The 22,719-nt window shown below is 43.6% G+C and overlaps 1 protein-coding gene across 1 annotated transcript in view; it reads left to right on the top strand.

Annotated features, from left to right (window-relative positions):
- The window catches only part of vps13d (vacuolar protein sorting 13 homolog D), a 292,361-nt gene that overhangs the window by 66,961 nt on the left and 202,681 nt on the right, over positions 1–22,719 (top strand). Inside the window, 4 exon segments of the mRNA XM_068017446.1 lie at positions 117–1,273; positions 3,204–3,294; positions 11,760–11,886; positions 13,534–13,714. Coding sequence (XP_067873547.1) covers positions 117–1,273; positions 3,204–3,294; positions 11,760–11,886; positions 13,534–13,714 — 1,556 coding nt within the window.

The raw sequence follows: 22,719 nt of genomic DNA, 5'->3' as shown, positions 1-22,719 counted from the left end.
GCTAAAAAAATTCTATTTTCCTCTTTTCCTGGACTGGCTTTTCCCCTGAAACCTGGCCATGTATCTAAGATAAGGGTAGCTTTCTTTTCAAAAGATAACTGCCGATCTCTTAGCAGAATTCTCCAATTGACCGTCCAATATATAGGCCTTTGTTCTTTTGTTTTGTGTTACTGAAGAAGTTAGGGTTGGCCCTGGGACAGATGTACTCACCTGTGATTGTTTCTTTGTTGTGCAGGTAATGTTAGCAAAACACGTTTATGAACAGGTCCTACAGACGCTGGATAATCTGACATACAGTGAGGATTTCAGCAAAATCCTGCATAGTTCAACCACTTGCACGCCAGAACCTCGTAGTGCTTCTTCAACATTGAGAAGCCCAAAATTCTCTGATCTCCGACGAGAGTGGAAAGGGAGTGGGCTTTTTGGCCAAGCAAGTTATCCGTCAACTCCAGTTGATTTCTTTCCATTTCCAGAGTCAAAATCATTCACCCAAATTCAAGCTAATTTCTGCATCTCTGAGCTGCAGGTTCAGCTGTGTGGGGATCTCACTCTGGAATCACAAGGTTTGGTTAGTTTAATATTTCAAGACTTTGAAGTTGAGTTCAGTAAAGACCAGCCTCATACTCTCGCTATTCAGATAGCTCTGCGGTCGCTGCTGATGGAAGATTTGCTAGAAAAGAACCCAGACTCCAAGTACAAGCATTTAATGGTGTCTAGAGGAGCACCAAAGCCTTCTAGTTTCAATCAAAAGGAATATCTATCCCAGTCTTGCCCATCTGTCTCCAACATAGAATATCCTGAAATGCCACGATCCCTGCCAGCCCACATGGAAGAGGCACAAAATGTCTTCCAGTTTTACCAGAGGCCGACCTCCACACGAAGAAAACGTAAGGCGGACAAAGATGCAGAATACCCTCTGACCCCTCCACCATCCCCAACATTGAAAAGCTCTAAAGTGCACTGTACTAGAACAAATTTTGATGATTCACTGGTGCATATTAATGTTTTCCTGGTGGATAAGAAGCATCCAGAATTTTCCACACGTTACAACAAGATCAACAGAAATGTGGATGTAGATTTCAATTGCTTAGATGTGCTGATCACACTTCAGACTTGGGTGATGATCTTGGATTTCTTTGGGATTGGCTCAACGGCCAACAACCATGGCTTGAAACCTCCAGTGGAAGAGCTCCAGCATCAGACAAGATCCGATGAAGCAAACGCTCCATCTGAGACAGGCCAGGAGCCAGTAAACACAAAGTTGGATCTGAAGGTTAATGATTCAGTCAGTCTTTTCTTGCTGAGATGTGTATGAACTGTGCTGTAACTAACTGAGAGGGATTCTGGCTGTTGTGTATAATTTAAGACATATATATGCAATGTGTCTTACAAAAATGCCTTTGTTTGAATTTTAGCACAGCTTGATTGCAGGAACGGCATTAAAAGAATGTTGACCCAAAACTTAATATTGCTTGACATAATTCCATATTTGGGAGGAGCAGCAATTGGGCCAAACACCCCTTTTTCTACCTGTTGGCATTTCTGGATATACTTGCTCACAAATGGTGAGCACATGCAAATGCAGGAATGATGGCATACAACGTAATTCCTGCATTTATACCCTTAGCAACACTGGATGCAAGGGATACCCCTGCAATCAGTGGTGGTATGGAAGTCGCTTGATATCTTTTTCAATATCATCTGATCAGTCTACTAATGCTGTGGCTGGGCCCCTTTCTGAGTATTTTCCCTCTTGAGCCCCCACCCTGCACCCCATTCCAGGTCTCCGGGCAGTTCCAGTAACTGTGTTACTGGGTGTCTACTCAATGCATGCAAATTGCCTGAACACCAGAAATTGGGACAGGATCAGGTGCAAAGCACCAGCTGTCAGAAGTTCTACACTGCCCATAAATATGGTGGCAGATCTCGCCATAAAGAAATCCAGTGCCCTTGCATGTTACATAGTCTTCAGGAAAATATTTTAAAGAGCCCATTGAGAGTTGCAGATGTCTCAATGGGTAAACAGGTATCAACATCCTGGGGGTTACCATTAACCAGAAACTGAACTGGAGTAGCCGTATATGTACCGTGGCTAAAAGGGCAGGTCAGAGGCTAGGAATCCTGCAGCGAGTAACTCGCCACCTGACTCCCCAAAGCCTGTCCACCATCTACAAGGCACAAGTCAGGAGTGTGATGGAATACTCTCCATTTGTCTGGATAGGTGCAGCTCCAACAACACTCAAGAAGCTTGACACCATCCAAGACCAAGTAGCCCACTTGATTGGCACCCCATCCACAACATTCACTCCCTTTACCACTGACGCACAGTGGCAGCAGTGTGCACCATCTACAAGATGCACTACAGCAACGCACCAGGGCTCCTTAGACAGCACCTTCCAAACCTGTGACCTCTCCCACCTAGAAGGACAAGGGCAGCAGTTGCATGGGAACACCACCAGCTGCAACTTCCCCTCCAAGTCTCACCATCCTGACTTGGAACTATATTGCCGTTCCTTCACTGTGGTTCGGTCAAAATCCTGGAACTCCCTTCCTAACAGCACTGTGGGAATACCTACCCCACAAGGACTTCAGTGGTTCAAGAAGGCAGCTACCCACCACCTTAAGGGCAATTAGGGATGGGCAATAAATGCTGGCCTAGCCAGCAAAGCCCACATCCCAGGAACGAATAATAAAAAAAAAAGAATTTTAAGCTGTTAGTCAGACCTGGTCTCCTTGGATTCTCACAGTACAGTCATGCTTGCTGTTCACTTTGAGGTTGCTGCAGGTTGTACAGCCCCCATTGCTGCTGCCTCTCCCATTCACATAGTATTCACTCAGTGTGATTTGTTTAGGTTTTTGCTCTGGCTAATTCAATACATCAGTGGTGTCCAACTTGCAGTCCCTTAGGGCCTGGTAATTTGGGTTTTGAAGCCTGCTCAGTCTTTTTTGTACTTTTTTTAAATTGCTGCTTTGTCCTGCTTGATTTTGGTGGGCCTGCAGGTTTGGGTATACTATTCTTAACACTTACCTTATCGATAAATCTGATATCAGAAATCAGGATCTGTTGGTATAAGCCAATGATATGTCAGCAAGATAATGAAAACATACATTTAATGTTCATATGTGGCCCCCAAAGACAAAAGCTTGTACACCTCTGCAATTATGCACTGGAATGAACTTGTTGATTACTCTTTCCCTCTCAGGTTCACTCGCTGTCTCTGGTGCTGAATAAAAAGACAAATGAACTTGCCAAAGCCAATGTTTCCAAACTGGCAGCACATCTTGCGCTGATAGGTGAGTGCTGATTACTGTAGCAGTACAATATACAAACATGAATTCTGGGTCAAATGTGCATGCATTGAGAAGGGTTACCTTTGAAGGATCTTCAACCTGTAAGTGTAATTAAATACTGCGTAAAATGTGTAAAAATATCTAACTAAAATTTGTTCGATCAGGGTTTGGCATTGTAGGCTACCTTGCTTGAGTTAGAGTATAAATAAGGTGGCCATCTATCCGCAGACTTTATCCACCAGCTGATTAACCAGGTGGATAAATACACCCACTATGGATCCCATATTAGCTCTGTACTGAATGAATGTTCAGGAAGGGATAGAAAGATAAACTGAAAATGCCAGTTGTAGGCAAACTTTTAAAATTCGTAATTTGAGACTAAATTTGTGAGCATTTAGAAGTGCATAATAAAGAACAGACAGCGTGTGTATGTTTGTGTATTATAGTAAAGATCCAGCAAGGAACTGATGGGCTGAATGGCCCTCATTTTTACTGCAAACATTTATGATTATATAAAGGTGTTTTCTTTTGTGTGTTTCCAATCATTGCACTGGTTGATTTACAGCTGCACGTGAACTGTGCATTGTAAATCATCAATCTCCTGTAAGGTGTGGTTTTTAAACATAATTTATGTGGAAAAAGTAGATTCTTGCCCTTTACCATCACCACACCCCATCCCCCACCCAGCGTCCCCCAACCAACCCGAGGTGCTAGCAGAGTGCATTCTTCACCACAACATACGTGGCCAAAACAACTTTATATCCAAATCAAAATGAGATATTTGGCCTCCAACCAGAATTGACAAATAACAGGATGTCTCTGCACCCATTCCAGGAAGTTCAAGCAGCTCCTGTTGCAAACCACTGCCAGGAACATAAGTATGCCTGCAACTTGATCATCTTGACCTTCATTTACCAAACCATTTGTTAGCCAGTTCTCTCTGTTTCCTCCACTCTACTGACTAAACAATTATTTTTTTATTTGTTCCTGGAATGTGGATGTCACTGGCTCGGCCAGCATTTACTGCCCATCCCTAATTGTCCTTGAGAAGGTGGTGGTGAGCTGCCGCCTTGAACCGCTGCAGTCCATGTGAGGTAGGTATACCTACAGTGCTGTTAGGAAGGGAGTTCCAGGATTTTGACCCAGCGACAGTGAAGGAACGGCGATATAGTTCCAAGTCAGGATGGTGTGTGGCTTGGAGGAGAACTTGCAGCTGGTGGTGTTCCCATGCATCTGCTGCCCTTGTCCTTCTAGGTGGTAGAGGTCGTGGTTTTGGAAGGTGCTGCCTAAGGAGCCTTGGTGCGCTGCTGCAGTGCATCTTGTAGATGGTACACATTGCTGCCACTGCATCGGTGATGGAGGGAGTGAATGTTTGTGGGTGGGATGCCAATCAAGTAGGATGCTTTGTCTTGGATGGTGTCGAGCTCCTTGAGTGTTGTTGGAGCTGCACCCATCCAGGCAAGTGGAGAAGATTCCTTCACACTCCTGACTTGTGCCTTGTAGATGGTGGATAGGCTTTGGGGAGTCAGAAGGTGAGTTACTCGCTGCAGGATTCCTAGCCTCTGACCAACTCTTGTAGCCGCGGTATTTATATGGCTACTCCAGTTCAGTTTCTGGTCAATGGAAAACCCCCAGGATGTTGATAGTGGGGGATTAAGCAATGGTAATGCCATTGAATGTCATGGGGAGATAGTTAGATTCTCTCTTGCTGTAGATGGTCATTGCCTGGCACTTGTGTGGCACGAATGTTACTTGCCACTTATCAGCCCAAGCCTGGATATTGTCCAGGTCCTGCTGCATTTCTATACAGACTGCTTCAGTATCTGAAGAGTCACGAATGGTGCTGAACAATGTGCAATCATTGAACGTCCCCACGTCTGACCTTATGATTAAAGGAAGGTCATTGACGAAGCAGCTGAAGGTGATTGGGCCTAGGACACTACCTTGAGGAACTCCTGCGTGATGTCCTGGAGCTGAGACGATTGACCTCCAACAACCACAACCATCTTCCTTTGTACTAGGTAAGACTCCAATCACCTGAAATGCACAGTTATCAGTGTAGGCACATTCGTGCCAGGAAATCCCCGTATTTCCCTCAAGGAGCAGCATGCAGCCTATATGCATGGTGACTCCACAATGATATATATCTCTATGCAATACAGATATTCAATTTTTTAAAAAGTGGAGTTCTACCACTAGGTGTCATCCAACCACTTTGTTATAATTTCAATTGAGAAAATGTATTAAAGAACAAAAACGCTGGCACCTTACCGTAATCTCCAAATGTCCCGAAGTGCTTTGCACCCAATTATTTACTCTAAAAATACAGTTACTGTTTTTATGGAAACAGATAAAGTTGTTAGCTCCATCTTTATTTTATTGAAGGTTTTATTTTTGTATTTTAAGCTAATCTGCCAATTAGTATATCCAATTGTGATTAAGCACCTAAGAGTCTAGTGCTCGTTCTTTAGATGAATGTTTCATTGTCGAAACCTCGACAAAAACAGCCAGTTTATCAAGACTTTCAGATGTTTCTTTGAATACCTGGATTGAAAATTATAGCACTTGTTGAAAAGATTAATCAGATATTCAGTCCATGGGTTTCTTTAATATGCTGCTAACAGGTCCATATGGAAAAGTTGAATACTAAACTAAACTCAATCTTCAAAAAAAATGTGTTCTGGATGTTGACATCCCTGGCCATCCTTACTGGCATGAAAAGTTGTCAGTGAGCCACCTTCTTGAACTACTGCAGTTCTTGTGGTGATGATTTTATCTAAGAAATTCCAGAATACTGACCCAGGGATGAAGAAGAAATAGTGTTGTATTCCCAAGTCAGGATAGTGTGTAACTTGGAGGCGATGGTATTCCCATTATGTTGCTGCATTTGACCTCCTTGATGATAGAGGTCATGAGGTAGGGCAGTGCTGTCGAAGTTGCTGTAGTAGATCCATAGCCAGTATGCCAGTGGTGGAGGGACACCAGTCAAGCAAACTATTCTGTTCTGAGCAGTTTTGCAGCTGTAGCCATTCAGGCAGGTGGCAGGAATTCCATCACACTCCTGATTTGAGCCTTGTAATTGGTAGAGAGGTTTTGAGGAATCAAAAGGTGAGCTGCTTGCTGCAGAGTGTTCAGCCTGTGCCCTGCTCTTGTAGTCCCAGCGTTGATATGGCTGGTCCATTTAGGTTTTTGGCAGTAGTGACCCCCAAAATTCTGGTGGTGGGAAATTCAGCAATAGTGATGTCATTTAAAGTTGGAGGATATGACGGGGCTTTCTCTTCTTTGAGATGATCATTACCTGCCACTTATGTGGTGCAGTTGTTATGTAGTACTTGTCAGCCCAAGCCTGGATATTATCCAGGTCCTGCTATAGGCTGGCATGGGATGCTTCATTTTGAGAGTTGTGACAGAAGCTGAACAGCGGAATGGTCAGTGAGCAGTCCCACCCCTGACCTTATGACAGAGGGAAAGTCATTGATGAAGTAGCTGAAGATGATTGGGCTGCGAGTGCCTTCATGATGCTGCAGGGATACTTTGGGGCTTTGATGGTAGGCCTGTAATGGTCACAGCCACCTTTTCTGTGTCAGATATGACCCAATCTGCTGAATTGTTTTCCCTTTGACCCCATTGACCTAAGTGTTGCTTGGACTTATTGGTGCCCCCAGTCAAATGCTACCAGGATGTCAATGGCAGCTGCTCTTACACCTCCTCTGACTTTCAGCACTTGCAGCCACTCTTGAGTCAAACTGTAACGAGGTCTGGAGCTCCATGGTTCTGGTGGAACCTGAACTGAAAGTTGATGTACATGTTTTTGGTGAGTAGGTATCTCTTGATTGATTCCTTCCATCAATTTACTGATGATTTGGAGGAGTCTGCTGGGTGGTAATTGGCAGGGTTAGATTTATTCTGTTTCACGTGGATAGCGCTTAGTTTGGAAATTTTCCACATTGTTGACTATGTGCCAATTTCATAGCTGTACTGAAAATGACTAGCTTTGGTGCACAGGTCTTCACTATATTTGGGATGTTGTCAGGGCTCATTGCATTTGCTGGGCCAGCTGTACTAAGCTGCTGCATAATGTGATGTCTAATTACAGACCTGTTAGCCTTGCATCAGACATTGGGAAAATGCTAGAATCTATTCTAAAGGATGTGATAAATGGACACTTGAATAAAAATGATCTGATTGGGCATAGTCAACATGGATTCATGAATGGGCAACCGTGTTTGACGAACCTGTTGGAGTTTTTTGAGGATGTTACAGAATTGATAAATGGGAGTCGGTGGACGCAGTGTACTTGGATTTTCAGAAGACCTTTGATAAAGTCCCCCACAGGAGGTTGGTTAACAAAATATTAATGAGGTAATATACTCGTGGATTAAGGATTGGTTAACAGGCAGAAAGCAGAGCGTAGGAATAAACGTCATTCACGCGCTGGCAGGCTGTAACTAATGGGGTACTGCAGGGATCAGTGCTTGGGCCCCAGCTGTTCGCAATATATATCAATGATTTGGATGTGGGGACCAAATGAAGTATTTCCCAGTTCGCGGATGACGCAAAACTAGGTGGGAATGTGTGTTGTGAGAAAAATGCAAAGCGGCTTCAGGGGATTTGAACAGACTTGGTGAGTGAGCAAGAACGTGGCAGATGGAATATATTGTGGAAAAATGTGAGGTTATCCGCTTTGGTAGGAGGAACAGATGTGCAGAGTATTTCTTAAATGGTAAGAGATTAGAAAGTGTAGATGCACAAAGGGACCTGGGTGTCCTTGTCAATAAGTCACTGAAAGCTAACATGCAGGTGCAGCAAGCAATTAGGAAGGCTTATGGTGTGTTAACCTTTATCGCAAGAGGATTTGAGTACAGGAATAGTGAAGTCTTCAATTGTATAGAACCTTGGCTAGACCACACTTGGAGTACTGAATGCAGTTTTGGTCCCTTTACCTTAGGAAGGATATTATTGCCATAGAGGGAGTGCAACGAAGGTTCACAAGACTTGTTCCCGGGATGGCGGGACTGTCCTATGAAGAGAGATTGGGGAAACTGGGCCTGTATTCTCTAGAGTTTCGAAGAATGAGAGGTGGTCTCATTGAAACCTACAAAATACTTAAAAGGGATAGACAGAGTAGATGCAGCTAAGATGTTTCTCCTAGTTGGGGAGTCTGGAACCAGGGGACACAATTTAAAAATAAGGGGGAAACCACTTGGGACAGAGATGAGGAGAAATTTCTTTACTCAGAGGGTTGTAAATCTTTGGAATTCTCTACCCCCAGAAGGCTGTGGAAGCTCAGTCATTGAGTATGTTTAAAGCAGAGATTGACAGATTTCTAAATACAAATGACATAAGGGGATATGAGGATAGTGTGAGAAAAAGGCATTGAAGTGGATGATCAGCCATGATCATGTTGAATGGCGGGGCAGGCTCGATGAACTGAATGGCCTGCTCCTGCTTCTATGTTCCTAAGGAACTGAATTATGTGGACATTGGCATCTATGCTAGTGGAGGCGTAGAGAGGAGGTCAAGTAAATTTATCCATTAGCGATTGGAGGTTGATACATTACAGCCTGCACTTAGTGTCGTGACCAGCAGTCCTCTCTCAGCTGACACCACCTAAACAGAACAACTGGCCATACCTCTTATTGCTGTTTGAGATCTTGCTGTTTGCCCCCCACCCAACAATTGCCCACTTCAAAGTTCATTGCATCATCACAATTGTTAGCTAGGAAGTACTCTTGCCTCTGAGTCGAGAAGTGCATCCATGCACCATGTCAAGACAAGCACATAAGCTAGGTTGGCACTTTATTGCAGTACTAAAGGAGTGCTGCAGCATCATCGTTGCTCTCCCGATGAAACATTAAACTGAGGCGCTGTCTGATTGTTCAGTAATATCCCATGGTTCTTTTGAAGACCAGGGAGTGTTCATTATCCTGGCCAACATTCCTCCTTCTGGTACCTCAACAAAAACAGATTAACTGTGTCCTCTGTGTCCTTTGTGGAATCTTGCCTTGTGCAAATAAATAATTAATATTTGGCGAGCCATTTTTGTAGATTGCTGTGATGTGATAACGAACTACATAAATTGAAACAGATTGAAAGTTTTGGCCAAAAAATACAGGGGGAATATGAGGAAGCATTTTTAACGTAGCAGGTGGTAATGACCTGGTACTCGCTGCCTGCAAGGGTGGTGGAAGCAGAGATGATCAATGAATTCAAGAGGAGGTTGGATGGCCACCTGAAAGAAATAGAATTGCAGGACTACGGGGATTGAGCCGGGGAGTGGGATTGACTGCATAGCACCTTGGAGAGCCGGCATGGACTCAATGGGCTGAATGGCCTCCTGTGCTGTCAATGACTCTAGGTTGCCTGGCTAATATATATACTTGTATAAAATTCGACCCATGCCTTCAGACAAAAAAAAATCTTGAATTTTTTCTATATCTCATGTAAAAGTCAACCTTGACTTGCAGAGCACAGAGAGAACATTCTAATCACATCGTCGTAAAAATACCCTAACATTAAGGACCCCCATATTTTTTCAATATGGTGCCAAGGAAGAACAACAAATACACAGTGCGTTTTCAACTAAAGGTCATTGCAAGTGCAGCGAAGGTGAATAATTGTGCAGCAGCAAGAGAATTCAAAATATCAGAGAAGAATGTCAGATTGGAGAGAACTTTCCACACAGCTCATAAAGATGCCAAAGAGTAAAAGTAAGAACAGGGGAAAGTTGAGCAAGTGGCTACAATAAGATAGTAAAGTTGCAGAGTGGGTCAGTAAACGTCGTCAGAATGGATACATAAGGCTGACTTTTACGCCACCCCAAAGGGTGGTGGGGGGGCGGGGGTGACGTCAAATGGAGCGGGAGGTTCTGGGAGTCTTTCCTGAACCGCTCCCACCTCCGCCGCCACTTTACACAAGGCGTAGGCGGTGAAAAATGGCCCGCTTAACGGCCACTTAAGGGCAAGCGGGCATCCTAGACCTGAGAGAAGCTGCCTGACAAAAGTGGGCAGCTTCCAAACCCTGTGCCCAATGGAGGGCCGCCCCCGCTACCCCAACCACACCCAACATGCCGCCCGATCCCCATTTGACCACCCTTGTCTAGCCGGGGCCCGACTGATTACCCCCGGCGAGGCAACCAAAACTATCTTTGCTCCAGGCTCCCCGACATCTTTTCTTCATGCTGGACAGCAGTCCCTGCAGTGGCCACCGCTCCCAGTGGCGCTGCTGGAACCAAGAGCTGCCAGCCCACTGATTGGCCGGCAGCTCTGTTAAGCGGGACTTCCTACCTCAAGTGGGTGGAAGTCCCGCCTCAGAGCATTTGAAGCCCGGCAACCTGCAAAATATGGGTCGGATCCCCAGGCAAGGCTGAAGCAGGTTTGCCACCAACTTTTTAGTCGGTGGCTGGCTCCTGTCCGCCTAGGGTAAAATCCCGGCCATAGTTTCCTGTGCATCCATCCAACTTTGCGCCCTGAAAGAAGCAAACAAAGAAGGCATAGCAGATTTCAAGGCTATTTAATCGAGCTGCCGCTTAATATTGCGATGGCTCCGCTACGTGTTTTCGGCAGTGGGAGTATAAATTTCAGCCCATTATGTCTGTCTCCATGGTGGCTATTATTTTAACAAAACTTCTAAAAATATGTCTTGTGTAAAAGTCAACCCCCTGCACCCCCCCTCCATCACCCCAAATTTAATTCCAAAAATTTGACTTTTAAGTGAGTATGTATGGTAACCTAAAACATTTTTTCTGATTGTAGCAAGTTCATTGAAATTATTCCATCAATATTCAGTAGCAAATTGTATGTACAATGTTTCACTTGAATCAGTATTCGTGTTCCAGGATTGTCTGCTTCCATATGATGTGTTAATACTATTGTCACCATAATGCATCACTGACTTGGAATTGGTTGTATCATGCAGTGTTGAAACACCTATATACTGCACCACAGAATGGTGGGACACAATTTCAATCTCTATTTCATTGAGTTCCCAACCTCTGCTTCATCGCAGTGAGGTCGTACTGAGTGGAGGCAAGGCAGTCTTCCTACAGTGAGGGTTTCCACCATCCTGGGGGAAAATAGAGAGCTTGTTTTCAAATCAAAAGCAAAATGCTCAAAGTAGATGAGAGATTATTAACCTTTCTGAATGTTAACTGAGTTAACCTGAAAGTCCAGTGTCCCAGGATAGAGAATAGAGCATCTGCATTCCTGTACTGAACCCATTAATAGATAGTTAGGAAGGAAGCTGGGAGGAATGTACTCTTTTTAAAAAAAAAAAAACCCTCTGACCCTGATTTTGAAAATGATAGGATGTTGATATATGAATTGTATTCACACTCAATACCTAATCACCCATTCTGTTTCTACATAAGTGAAGCTGTTCAAATTTTATTATTTTAATTGTTTTATCAATCAATCTGTAGGGGCCTGCCATTGATTTACTAATTGTGACTGTCCATTTATATCATGCAGATGGGGACTTTGCTCTGCAAGGCAGTCTCGGCAGCCTTTCCCTCAGTGATCTGACACCTCACGGAGAGCTGTACAGGGAACGTTTTACCACTAGCGGCAAAGAGGCACTCGTTTTCAACATTTACAAGTATGCGTTTGTGTGTGTGTGTGCGCATTTTTTAAATTAACCTTTACTTTAGTCGTTGAATGCTGTAGAAGTTCTTTGCAAATAAAATGGAGGAGTGAGAGAAATCTCCAGTTGGGTTTTGACACATTTAATTTTGTAGGGCAAAGCTACGAAATGAAAGAATAACAGCGCTGGGTCCCTAAATTATTACTGTGATATATCCATGATGTCACAGGAGGGTGAAAGGTTTGTTCCATTCCTTCCTCCATAGTCCCAGGCAGAGAATGGTTTAAAAGGGAGATTACTGTGGGTTAATTCAGAATGTTTTACACCTGAGATGTGCAGGCGAACAAAAAATGTAAGGGAAGGATTGCAGGTGTAGAACTGTAATGAGCTTGAGTGCTTGAGGGAACAAAATGCAGCTGCTATTAAATCCTGATTGACTTTATATATTAAAAAACTGCTACTGATCTTAAAAGTTTATTTTGCCTTAAGTAAAATATGTTCAGTACAGCTCAAATGGGGTCTCATGTTGCATTTGTACTTTAAAAAAAAAATCTTTTTTAGTTTTCCACATCTTGTGCACCTATACACCAGTGGTGAGTGTATGCAGCAGCCCCTGACCCTGAACCCAAAAACTTGGCAACCAACACCATTCCAGTTGGTTGCTGGAAGCCTCCTAATGGAGTACTGCAGTGATTATGTATCTTCTATTGTTTCTCATGAATATGTACACCGTCTTTACTTGATATCTCTCCATGACGGGCATCTGGAGAATTGTGATCATTTGGCGCACCATGTTGGAACACAAATTGGCTTTGACAACAATTGGGAAACATTTTGAGACCATCATGTATGAATGGTATTCATGCAGCTTAAAACCATAGTCATCCTATGTGAACTTTTTTTTGTTAAAGCTGGTCGAAATAGAGATGAAATTTTAACATCTCTGAAAACTTCTATAGTAATAAATTTTTCTGTTGTTTGTTACATGCTATGAAGTTTATTAATCTTTTGCCTTGGCCCTTATCCTTTCCGTCTGCTTCCACATCTATAACATTGTGTGACTCTGCCCCTACTTTATCTCGCCTACAGCTGAAACCTCATCTATGTCTGGTTACCAAACTTGATTGTTCCAAGGCTCTCCTGACTGGCTTGCATCATCTACATCAGCGAATCCAAAACTCTGTTGCTGTGATCCTGACCTATATCAAGTTCCACTCACCTATTGTCCATTGCCCCTGTCCTCACTGAACTGCATTGGTTGCCGGTTCCAAACACCTCAAATTTAAAATTCTCATCCTTGTCTTCAAATCCCTCCATGTTCTTCTCCCCTCCCTTTCTCTGACTCTGGCCTCCAATGCATTCCCCTTCCTTTACTCCACCATTGGTTATTGTGCCTTCAGCTACCCAGGAGCTAAGCTCTGGAATTCCCTTCCTAAGCCTTTTTCTTCTTAAGCTCTTCCAGCTCTCCACCTCCCTTCCTCCTTAAGACCCTCCTTACAGCCCACCTTCTTAACCAAGCTTTTGGTCACCCTTCCTAATATCTCACGCTTTGGCTTGCAGTCCATTTGCGCCTTTGAGAAATGCCACGGGATGTTTTTTCAACATTAAAGGTGTTAAATGCAAGTTGTTGGTGAATAAGGCAATTTTTTTGCCTTGAACCAGGTACGGCAGAGCAGACCCGAAGCTGAAGCGAGATTGTGACATGAGAGTGAGCCTTCAAATGGCATCAGTGCAGTATGTGCACACCCAGCGCTTCCAGGCCGAGGTGGTGGCATTTATTCAGCACTTCACGCAGCTACAGGATGTACTGGGGCGACAGAGAGCAGCCATCGAGGGACAGGCAGTAAGATATTTACCTTACCAACTGCTATGTGCGAAACAATAAGGGACCAGGAAATTTGGTGTCCATTCCAGAATTTTTTGTATTAATTCTGGCTGACTTTCCTTTCTCTAGCTCAGAGGTACTAAGGCCAATTGTAGCACCCCAGCAGCTACACTGGTTGAGATCAGCTAGCTCAGAACAGACCTGGAACCTCCTTGTTTGTATGGGTCAGTTGCTATTTTGAGAGAGTTTGGATCCTCCTGTATGTACTTCAGAGATTCTGCTACTCAATAATTCAAAATTTCACATTCTTCAGGAATTCGGGATGTACTCTTTTATAGAAGGGGAATTGTGTACCATGCTAAAGTATCTGTATCATAGAAACTGAGCGCTGATAGTGCATCATGTGATTTAATGTAGGGAATGCACTCCGGGATGGTGCTGAAGGATTGGGGAATTGCAAATGTTACACCCTTGTTCAAAAAAGGGTGTAAAAATAAGAACAGCAACTACAGGCCAGTCTGTTTAACTTCTGTGGTGGAGAAACTTCTAGAAACAATAATTCAGGACAAAATTAATAGGCACATGGACAAATGTGGGTTAATTAAGGAAAGTCAGCATGATTTGTTAAGTGAAAATCATGTTCAACTACCTTTCCAGAGTTCTTTGAAGAGGTAACAGAGAAGGTTCTTGAGGGTAATGCTGTTGATGTGTACATGGATTTCCAAACCGCATTTGATACAGTACCGCACAACAGATTTGTGAGCAAAATTATAGCTTATGGAATAAAAGGGACAGTAGCAACATGGATATGTAACAAAAACAAGAAATGCTGGAATCACTCTGCAGGTCTGGCAGCATCTGTGGAAAGAGAAGCAGAGTTAACGTTTCGGGTCAGTGACCCTTCGAAACTGACAAATATTAGAAAAGTCACAGATTATAAACAAGTGAGGTGGGGGTGGGGCAATAGATAACAAAGGAGAAGGTGCAGATTGGACCAGGCCACATAGCTGACCAAAAGGTCACGGAGAACAGGCAAACAATATGTTAATGGTGTGTTGAAAGACAAAGCATTAGTACAGATTAGGTGTGAATACACTGAATATTGAACAGCAGCAAGTGCAAACCTGAAGAAAAACAACCTGAAAAAAACAGTGGGTAAGCAAACTGAACAAACTAAGATGAAATGAAATAAATGCAAAAAAAGATTGTAAAAAATGTAAAAAGGAAGAAAAAATAACTAAAAATGAAAGTAAAATGTCATGCTGTGAAATTATTGAACTCAATGTTCAGTCCGGCAGGCTGTAGTGTGCCTAATCGGTAGATGAGATGCTGTTCCTCGAGCTTGCGTTGATGTTCACTGGAACACTGCAGCAATCCCAGGACAGAGATGTGAGCAGGGGGGAGTGTTGAAATGGCAAGCAACCGGAAGCTCAGGGTCCTGCTTGCGGACTGAGCGGAGATGTTCCGCAAAGCGGTCACCCAGTCTGCGCTTGGTTTCCCCAATGTAGAGGAGACCACACTGTGAGCAGCGAATACAGTATACTACATTGAAAGAAGTACAAGTAAATCGCTGCCCATTTTACTTTCATTTTTAGTTATTTTTTCTTCCTTTTTACATTTTTTACAATCTTTTTTTGCATTTATTTCATTTCATCTTAGTTTGTTCAGTTTGCTTACCCACTGTTTTTTTCAGGTTGTTTTTCTTCAGGTTTGCACTTGCTGCTGTTCAATATTCAGTGTATTCACACCTAATCTGTACTAATGCTTTGTCTTTCAACACACCATTAACATATTGTTTGCCTTTTCTCCGTGACCTTTTGGTCAGCTATGTGGCCTGGTCCAATCTGCACCTTCTCCTTTGTTATCTATTGCCCCACCCCCACCTCACTTGTTTATAATCTGTGACTTTTCTAATATTTGTCAGTTCCGAAGAAGGGTCACTGACCCGAAACGTTAACTCTGCTTCTCTTTCCACAGATGCTGCCAGACCTGCTGAGTGATTCCAGCATTTCTTGTTTTTGTTTCAGATTTCCAGCATCCGCAGTATTTTGCTTTTATTAACATGGATATGTAGTTGGCTGTGTGACAGGAAACAGAGTAGGGGTTAATTGATGTTTTTCGGGCTGGAGGGAGGATTGCAGTGGAGTTCCCAAGGAGTCAGTGTTGGGACCCTTGCTGTTCCTGATGTAAATTAATGACCTAGACTTTGATGTACAGAGCACAATTTCAAAATATGTGGATGATATGAAACTTGGAAGCATTGCGAACTGTGAGGAGGATGATGTAGAACTTCAAAAGGACATAGACAAGTTGGTGGAATGGGCAGACAAGTAGCAAATGAAGTTCATTGTGGAGAAATGCAAAGTGATTCATTTTGGTAGGAAGAGCATGGAGAGACAATATAAAATAAAGGGTGCAACTCTAAAGAGGGTGCAGGAGCAGAGGGACCTGGGTGTGTATATGCACAAGTCATTGAAGGTGGTAGGACAGGTTGAGAGCGTGGTTAATAAAACATACAGTACCCTGGGTTTTTATTAATAGGGGCATAGAGTACAAGAGCAAGGAGATTATGTTGAACTTGTATAAGGCACTAGTTTGGCCTCAGCTGGAGTATTGTGTCCAATTCTGGGCACCGCACTTTAGGAAAGATGTGAAAGCATTAGAGAAAGTGCAGAAAGATTCATGAGAGTGGTTCCAAGAATGAGGAACTTCAGTTATGAAGATAGATTGGAGAAGTTGGGGCTGTTACTCTTGGAGAAGAGAAGGCTGAAAGGTGATTTGATAGAGATATTCAAAATCATGAGGGGTCTGGACAGAGTAGATGGGAAGAAACTGTTCCCACTCATGAGAGGATCAGGAATGAGGGGGGTACAGATTTAAAGTATTTACCAAAAGAAGCAAAAGTGACATGAGGAAAATCTTGTTCTCGCAGCGAGTGGTTAAGGTCTGGACTGCACTGTCAAATAATGTGGTGCAGGCAAGTTCAATTGAGGCATTCAAAAGGGAATTAGTCTGTTATCTGATGAGGCTGCATTTGCTGACAATGCAATCGCTAGGTGGCACAATACTGGCGCATGCACACAATGCAGCCTTATCGAGAGAAATGTCACTGTCTGCGACATCTCGGGTAGCTGCCAGTAATAAAGATGGCGCTGCTTAATTTAACACAAAAAAATATTGAACTCAAAACCCCCCCACCCCTCAGTGGCCGTGATTGCTGCCTCCACCCCCCACCCCCAACTGTACCCTCTTGCAATCGCTGCTTCTGTTCCCTGCTCCCTCCTGTGATCGCCGCCTAAATCGCTGCATTCAGTTTCCCGCTCACTCCTGCGCCCGCCTTCTCGCCACTCCCTCCTGCCACTTCACACTTCTCGCCACTCCATCCCGATGTTCTCTCCTGCGTCCAACTGGTCGCTGCTCGCTCCCCACTTCGCCACCTGGAGAAGTGGCAGGTTGGAGGACAAGGGGGAGTGAGCAGGGTGCTTGTGGCAAGGCGGGAAGTGAGCGGCGGGATGGAGCAGCAACCAGTTGAGAGCGGCGAAATGGAGCAGAAAGCAGGCAAGCGCGGGAGAGAAGAATAATAGGGTGTGTGGAAGCGAAGCAGCGATCAAGGCGCCGATTGCGGGAGGGACCGGGCAAGAGAAGCAGCGATTCAGGCCGCTTTTCAAAACTTGCGCTGGAGGCTGACGTCCCTTTGCATGATGACGTATTTGCGCACGTGTGCTGGCAAAGCTGAGGTGCATTTTGTACGTGCGTAAGGATGAATACGTTCCGCGCATGTGCGCACTTCGGACTGCAGTGATGACGTCGGCACTTGGCTGCCTTGTCAGGAAACACTCCGTATTTGAAAAGGAAGAAAGTGCAGGATTACGGGGAGCAGGTAGGGGAAGTGGCACTAGGCGAATTGCTCATTCGGAGAGCTGGTGCAGACACAATGGGCCGAATGGCTTCCTGTGCTGTAACACTACTGTGATTTGTTGCTTTTCCAAATCTCTCTCATTTAGTTGTTCAGTTTTGAAGGATTATGCTATGTTCAAAAGTTTATGTCCCACTAAATCGTTACAATGCTGGGAATGGAGTGCCTTTGAGAAAAATACAGCTCTGGTGTTTGTCTCCAAGTGTTATTAAAGTCATTGGATGGCATGAAAATATTTGAAAACCTCCATATGACTACATTATTCTTGACAGGACTGTCTTGTGCGCCAAGGACTGCCAGACAGGCAGTCTCCGGTCTAGTTTTAACTGGCTGGAGCTTGGAAATCAAGGTCAATTAGGTAACATGGTGGAATTAAGTCATACAGGCTAATAGTCTGGGTGTGCTGTGCCATTGAACTGCTGTATGTGTGAAATTATTGATAATGAAAGGCAGCAGTAAATATTCAGCATACTGCCAAATTTCAAGATAAATAAGACTTTGGGATCACTGGATGAATTTGTCTGCTTGCAGTTACTTGACTGTTGTGTTGTTTTCTTTTACTGCACTAGTTTTTCCTTTATGACTTTGTGCTGTAAAATGTTGCTTTGGAAGAAACCCAATCTTTAAGTTTGCAATTTTTGAGTATGAGTCAGATTTCAGGATAAACCTAACCATTGCAAAAGAATCAAAACAGTTACATTTTATTCACCCCCTCCCCTTCACTTGCTTAAAACCTAATTCTTTTCTAACCTTTGCCAGTTCTGATGAAAGGTCACAGACCTGAAACGTTAACTTTGCTTCCCTCTCCACAGATGCAGCCGGACCTGCTGAGTTTTTCAAGCACTTTTTGTTTTTGTTTCAGATTTCCAGCATCTGCAGTATTTTGCTTTTTGTTACATTTTATTGCTTCGTGATCTGTGGTTCTGCAAAGTAGTTTGAGATTGATTCTCCGCCGCCTTTAACATTGCTATGTTTTTGCTAGTTTCCCGTTTCTTATGCTAATTTTTTTCTTGATCTCGCTTTATTCAATTTTATCACTAATCTGATTTCATGTATTGGCATCAGTGGAATATAGGAAAAATTACATTTAAGCAAATAGACTTCTTGCCTAAAGCTCTCGTCACTTCAGTCTGCATGCAATACCACTAATAGCAAGTGACAGGCCTGCAAGCATCAGATATTTCCCTCGTGTTCTATGCATTAAATGCATCCTGTGGACCTACCCAATTTGGAAGGGCAAGGGCCACTTCTGAGACTGCCGATCCCACCGCCAATTGTTGCTACTACCTCCCCACCACTGAGTTTTCAGATCCCTGACTGAGGCCATCAGTTACTAAACTGTGGGCTACCGCTGAAGATTTTTCTTAGTGAATTTCTAGTCCGCTGTTTTTCATTGCACTGCTAGGTGTTTTCCACAGTTAGTGTGGACAGAGTACAACAATTTCATATACCCACTTTAACCCTGTACTGAAACCCTAACGACAACATGGTAAAATGAAATTCTGATGGTGGGCACGTCACTGAAGTGTCATAACCTGACTTCTCTTTCAAGATGCTGTGTTATATGTAGCATTTTCTGTTACGAAAAGACTGCAAGATTTCCTTGCTACTACTGAACTTTAGTTTGTCTCCCTAATGCATTTATTTCTATTTATCTTCTTCTGTTTTTTTTTATCGATTTTCCTCATTAAGCTGAGAAATAAATAGAATCAGAGACTGAAAAAGAAGCTGATATCAGAAAGGAATAGACACTTTGCAAAAGTTGAAGGAAAGCTGAATGACATGAGCCGACATTTTCCAAATGGTGTTCCTGCCAATATTTCCTCAAAGCTGCGTGTGCGTGACCACGCAGCAACCTGGAAGGTACTGCATTGGCCAATCACAAGTTGTCCTCTTTAAGCTGAGTGCGGCTGGAGCAGCAGCCATGACCACAGGAAAAAAAAAATTAAAGGATTTAATTTAAATTTAATCTTAATTTCATTTTAGATTAAGAAAAAATAAGATTGAAATGAACAGGCTGCACACAACATAAAAAAAGAGGGATCATTGGTTGCTGCTAGCTTTTAGTATCACTGATTTTCCGATTCGTTGTTGGGATGTGAGCGTCGCTGGCAAGGCCAGCATTTATTGCTCATCCCTAATTGCCCTTTAGCAGGTGGTGGTGAGCTGCTGCCTTGAGCCGCTGCAATCCCTGTGGTGTAGGTACGCCAACAGTGCTGTCTGGTAGGAAGTTCTGGGATTTTGACCCTGCAAGAGTGAAGGAACGGCAGTATAGTTCCAAGTCAGAATGTCTGTTACTTGGAAAGGAACTTGCAGATGGTGGTGTTCTCATGCGTCTGCTGCCCTTATTCTTCTGGGGGTAGAGGACATGGGTTTGGAGGGTGCTGTTGAAGGACCCTTGGCAAGTTGCTGGTGTGTATCTGGTGGATGGTACACACTGCTGCCACTCTGCACCAGTGGTGGAGGGAGTGAATGTTTAAGGTGGTGGATGGGGTGCTGATCAAGCGGGCTACTTTGTCTTGGATGGTGTCGAGCTCCTTGTGTTGTTGGAGCTACACTCATTCAGGCAAGTGGGGAGTATTCCATCACACTCCTGACTTGTGCCTTGTAGATGCTGGACAGACTTTGGGAAATTACACGCCGCAGAATTCCTAGCCTCTGACCTACCTGCTCTTGTAGCTATGGTATTTATATGGCTGGTCCAGTTAAGTTTCTGATCAATGGTAAGCCCCCCAGGATGTTGATAGTGGGGGATTCAGCAATTGTAATGCCCTTGAATGTCAAGGGGAGATCGTTCGATTCTCTCTTGTTGGAGATGGTCATTACCTGGCACTTTTGTGGCGTGAATGTTCTTTGCTACTTATTAGCCCAAGCCTGAATGTTGTCTAGGTCTTGCTTCATGCAGGCACAGACTACTTCAGTATCTGAGGAGTTGCGAATGGTACTGAACACTGTGCAATCATCAGTGAACTTCCCCACTTCTGACCTTATGTCCGAGGAAAGATTATTAATGAAGCAGCTAAAGATGGTTGGGCCTGCAGCAATGTCCTGGGCTTGAGATGATTAACCTCCAAACTGCCACAACCATCTACCTTTGTGCTAGGTATGACTCCCAACTAGTGGAGAGTGCCCCCCCCCCCACCGGTTTCCCAGTGAATTCAATTTTACTAGGCTCCTGGTTGCCACACTTGGGTCAGATGCTGCCTTGAAGTCAAGGACATTCACTCTCACCTCACCTCTGGAGTTCAGCTCTTTTGACCATTTTTGGACCAAGGCTGTAATTAGGTCTGGAGCTGAGAGGCCCTGGTGGAAACTAAACTGAGCATCGATGAGCAGGTTATTGCAGTACAAATGCTGCTTCATAGCATTGTCGACGACACCTTCCATCACATTGCTGATGGTTGAGAGCAGACTGATAGGGCAGTAATTGGCCGAATTGGATTTGTCATACTTTTTGTGTACAGTATATACCTGGGCAATTTTCCACGTTGTCAGTTAGATGCCTGTGTGAATCATAAAATATCAGTCACAGACTCCAAACGGCATACAGGCTTGTTATATTCCAGAAAGCCTGTTAGTGAAGGATAGACTGAGTAAGGATTGGCTCCATTATCAACATATATTTTAAAAGTGAAACACTACAAACATACACATCCTAACTCAACCATACCACAGTTTCAGTAAGTGTCTCTTTATATGTAGTCAAATGAAACCGTAATCGATGCCTTTCACTTACATACCATTAAACAGAATTGATATACAATTAACAGTTTTATTTAAAGAGAACGAAGGGAATCTGAGTTCATATGCACAAATTTCAAAACAAATCCAAAAAATGCGTTCATATTCTGTACAAAGCATTACATTGTGAGATGCCCCTCCTCTAGGCCCTCCCTAACAATTTCTTCATACAAGCATTTCTTTTTGTAAAGCAGACCAGTGTTTCAGCAGCTAAAGTACTTTGAGTAACACTTTTGTATTTTCTTAGCTTCCCAAGCTAAAGGACAACATTTCCCATTTTTACCCAAAAGAAATTGTATGAAACCAGCTGCTCTTGAATACCCATCACAGAGATTAGCATGTGAAGCATTGCTAAAAATGACGAGTTTCATATCCTTTGGTTAACTAAGGATGGGTATTTAAGTACGCATTTCTCCAGGTCTAATTTTTTCAATGTTTTATTTACCCTTAAAACATTCTATACTTCAGGGTGTTTTCATCTTAGTTCTTAACTCCAACACATCAAAACTAGCATCTGATCTATTCTGAGTGCACAACTAGTTCAACTGATAAATCAAGCTTTGCAATTGCTCTGTCTCTTCTTTACATATAACATCTTTCTGTGATACCAGTAAAACATTGTGGGATCTGCTTTTAGTTCAACACAACCTATTTTCAGTAAAACAGATATCCGAAAAATACCACAACCTGGAGTCATCATTCAGGCCATAGATGCCTTTGTTTAGTTTCCATACTTTTCCTTCTGCATCTTCTGCCTCTTTGGGCAGTTTCAGAAACACTTCTCTCTGAAAAGTGTCACCCTGCAGAAAGGCAGCTTTTATGTTGATTGATCTACGCTCCTATGAATATGTGGCCAAAAGAGCTGAAAGAATCACATAATCACAGAATAATACAGTGCAGAAGAGGCCCTTCGGCCCATCGAGTCTGCACCGATGCATTAAAGACACCTGACCTGTCTACCTAATCCCATTTGCCAGCACTTGGCCCATAGCCTTGAATGTTATGACGTGCCAAGTGCTCATCCAGGTACTTTTTAAAGGATGTGAGGCAACCTGCCTCTACCAGCCTCCCAGGCAGTGCATTCCAGACTGTCACTACCCTCTGGATAAAAAAGTTCTTCCTCAAATCCCCCTTAAACCTCCCATCCTTCACCTTAAACTTGTGTCCCCTCGTAACTGACCCTTCAACTAAGGGGAACAGCTGCTCCCTATCCACCCTGTCCATGCCCCTCATAATCGTGTACACCTCGATCAGGTCACCCCTCAGTCTTCTCTGCTCCAGCGAAAATAACCCAAGCCTATCCAACCTCTCTTCATAGCTTAAATGTTCCATCCCAGGCAACATCCTGGTGAATCGCCTCTGCACC

The sequence above is a fragment of the Heterodontus francisci genome, chromosome 37, assembly GCF_036365525.1.
Source record: "Heterodontus francisci isolate sHetFra1 chromosome 37, sHetFra1.hap1, whole genome shotgun sequence".
NCBI classification, from domain to species: Eukaryota; Metazoa; Chordata; class Chondrichthyes; order Heterodontiformes; family Heterodontidae; genus Heterodontus; species Heterodontus francisci.
Note: the sequence above shows the minus strand (reverse complement) of the source record. Positions and strands in the feature narration are given on the sequence as shown.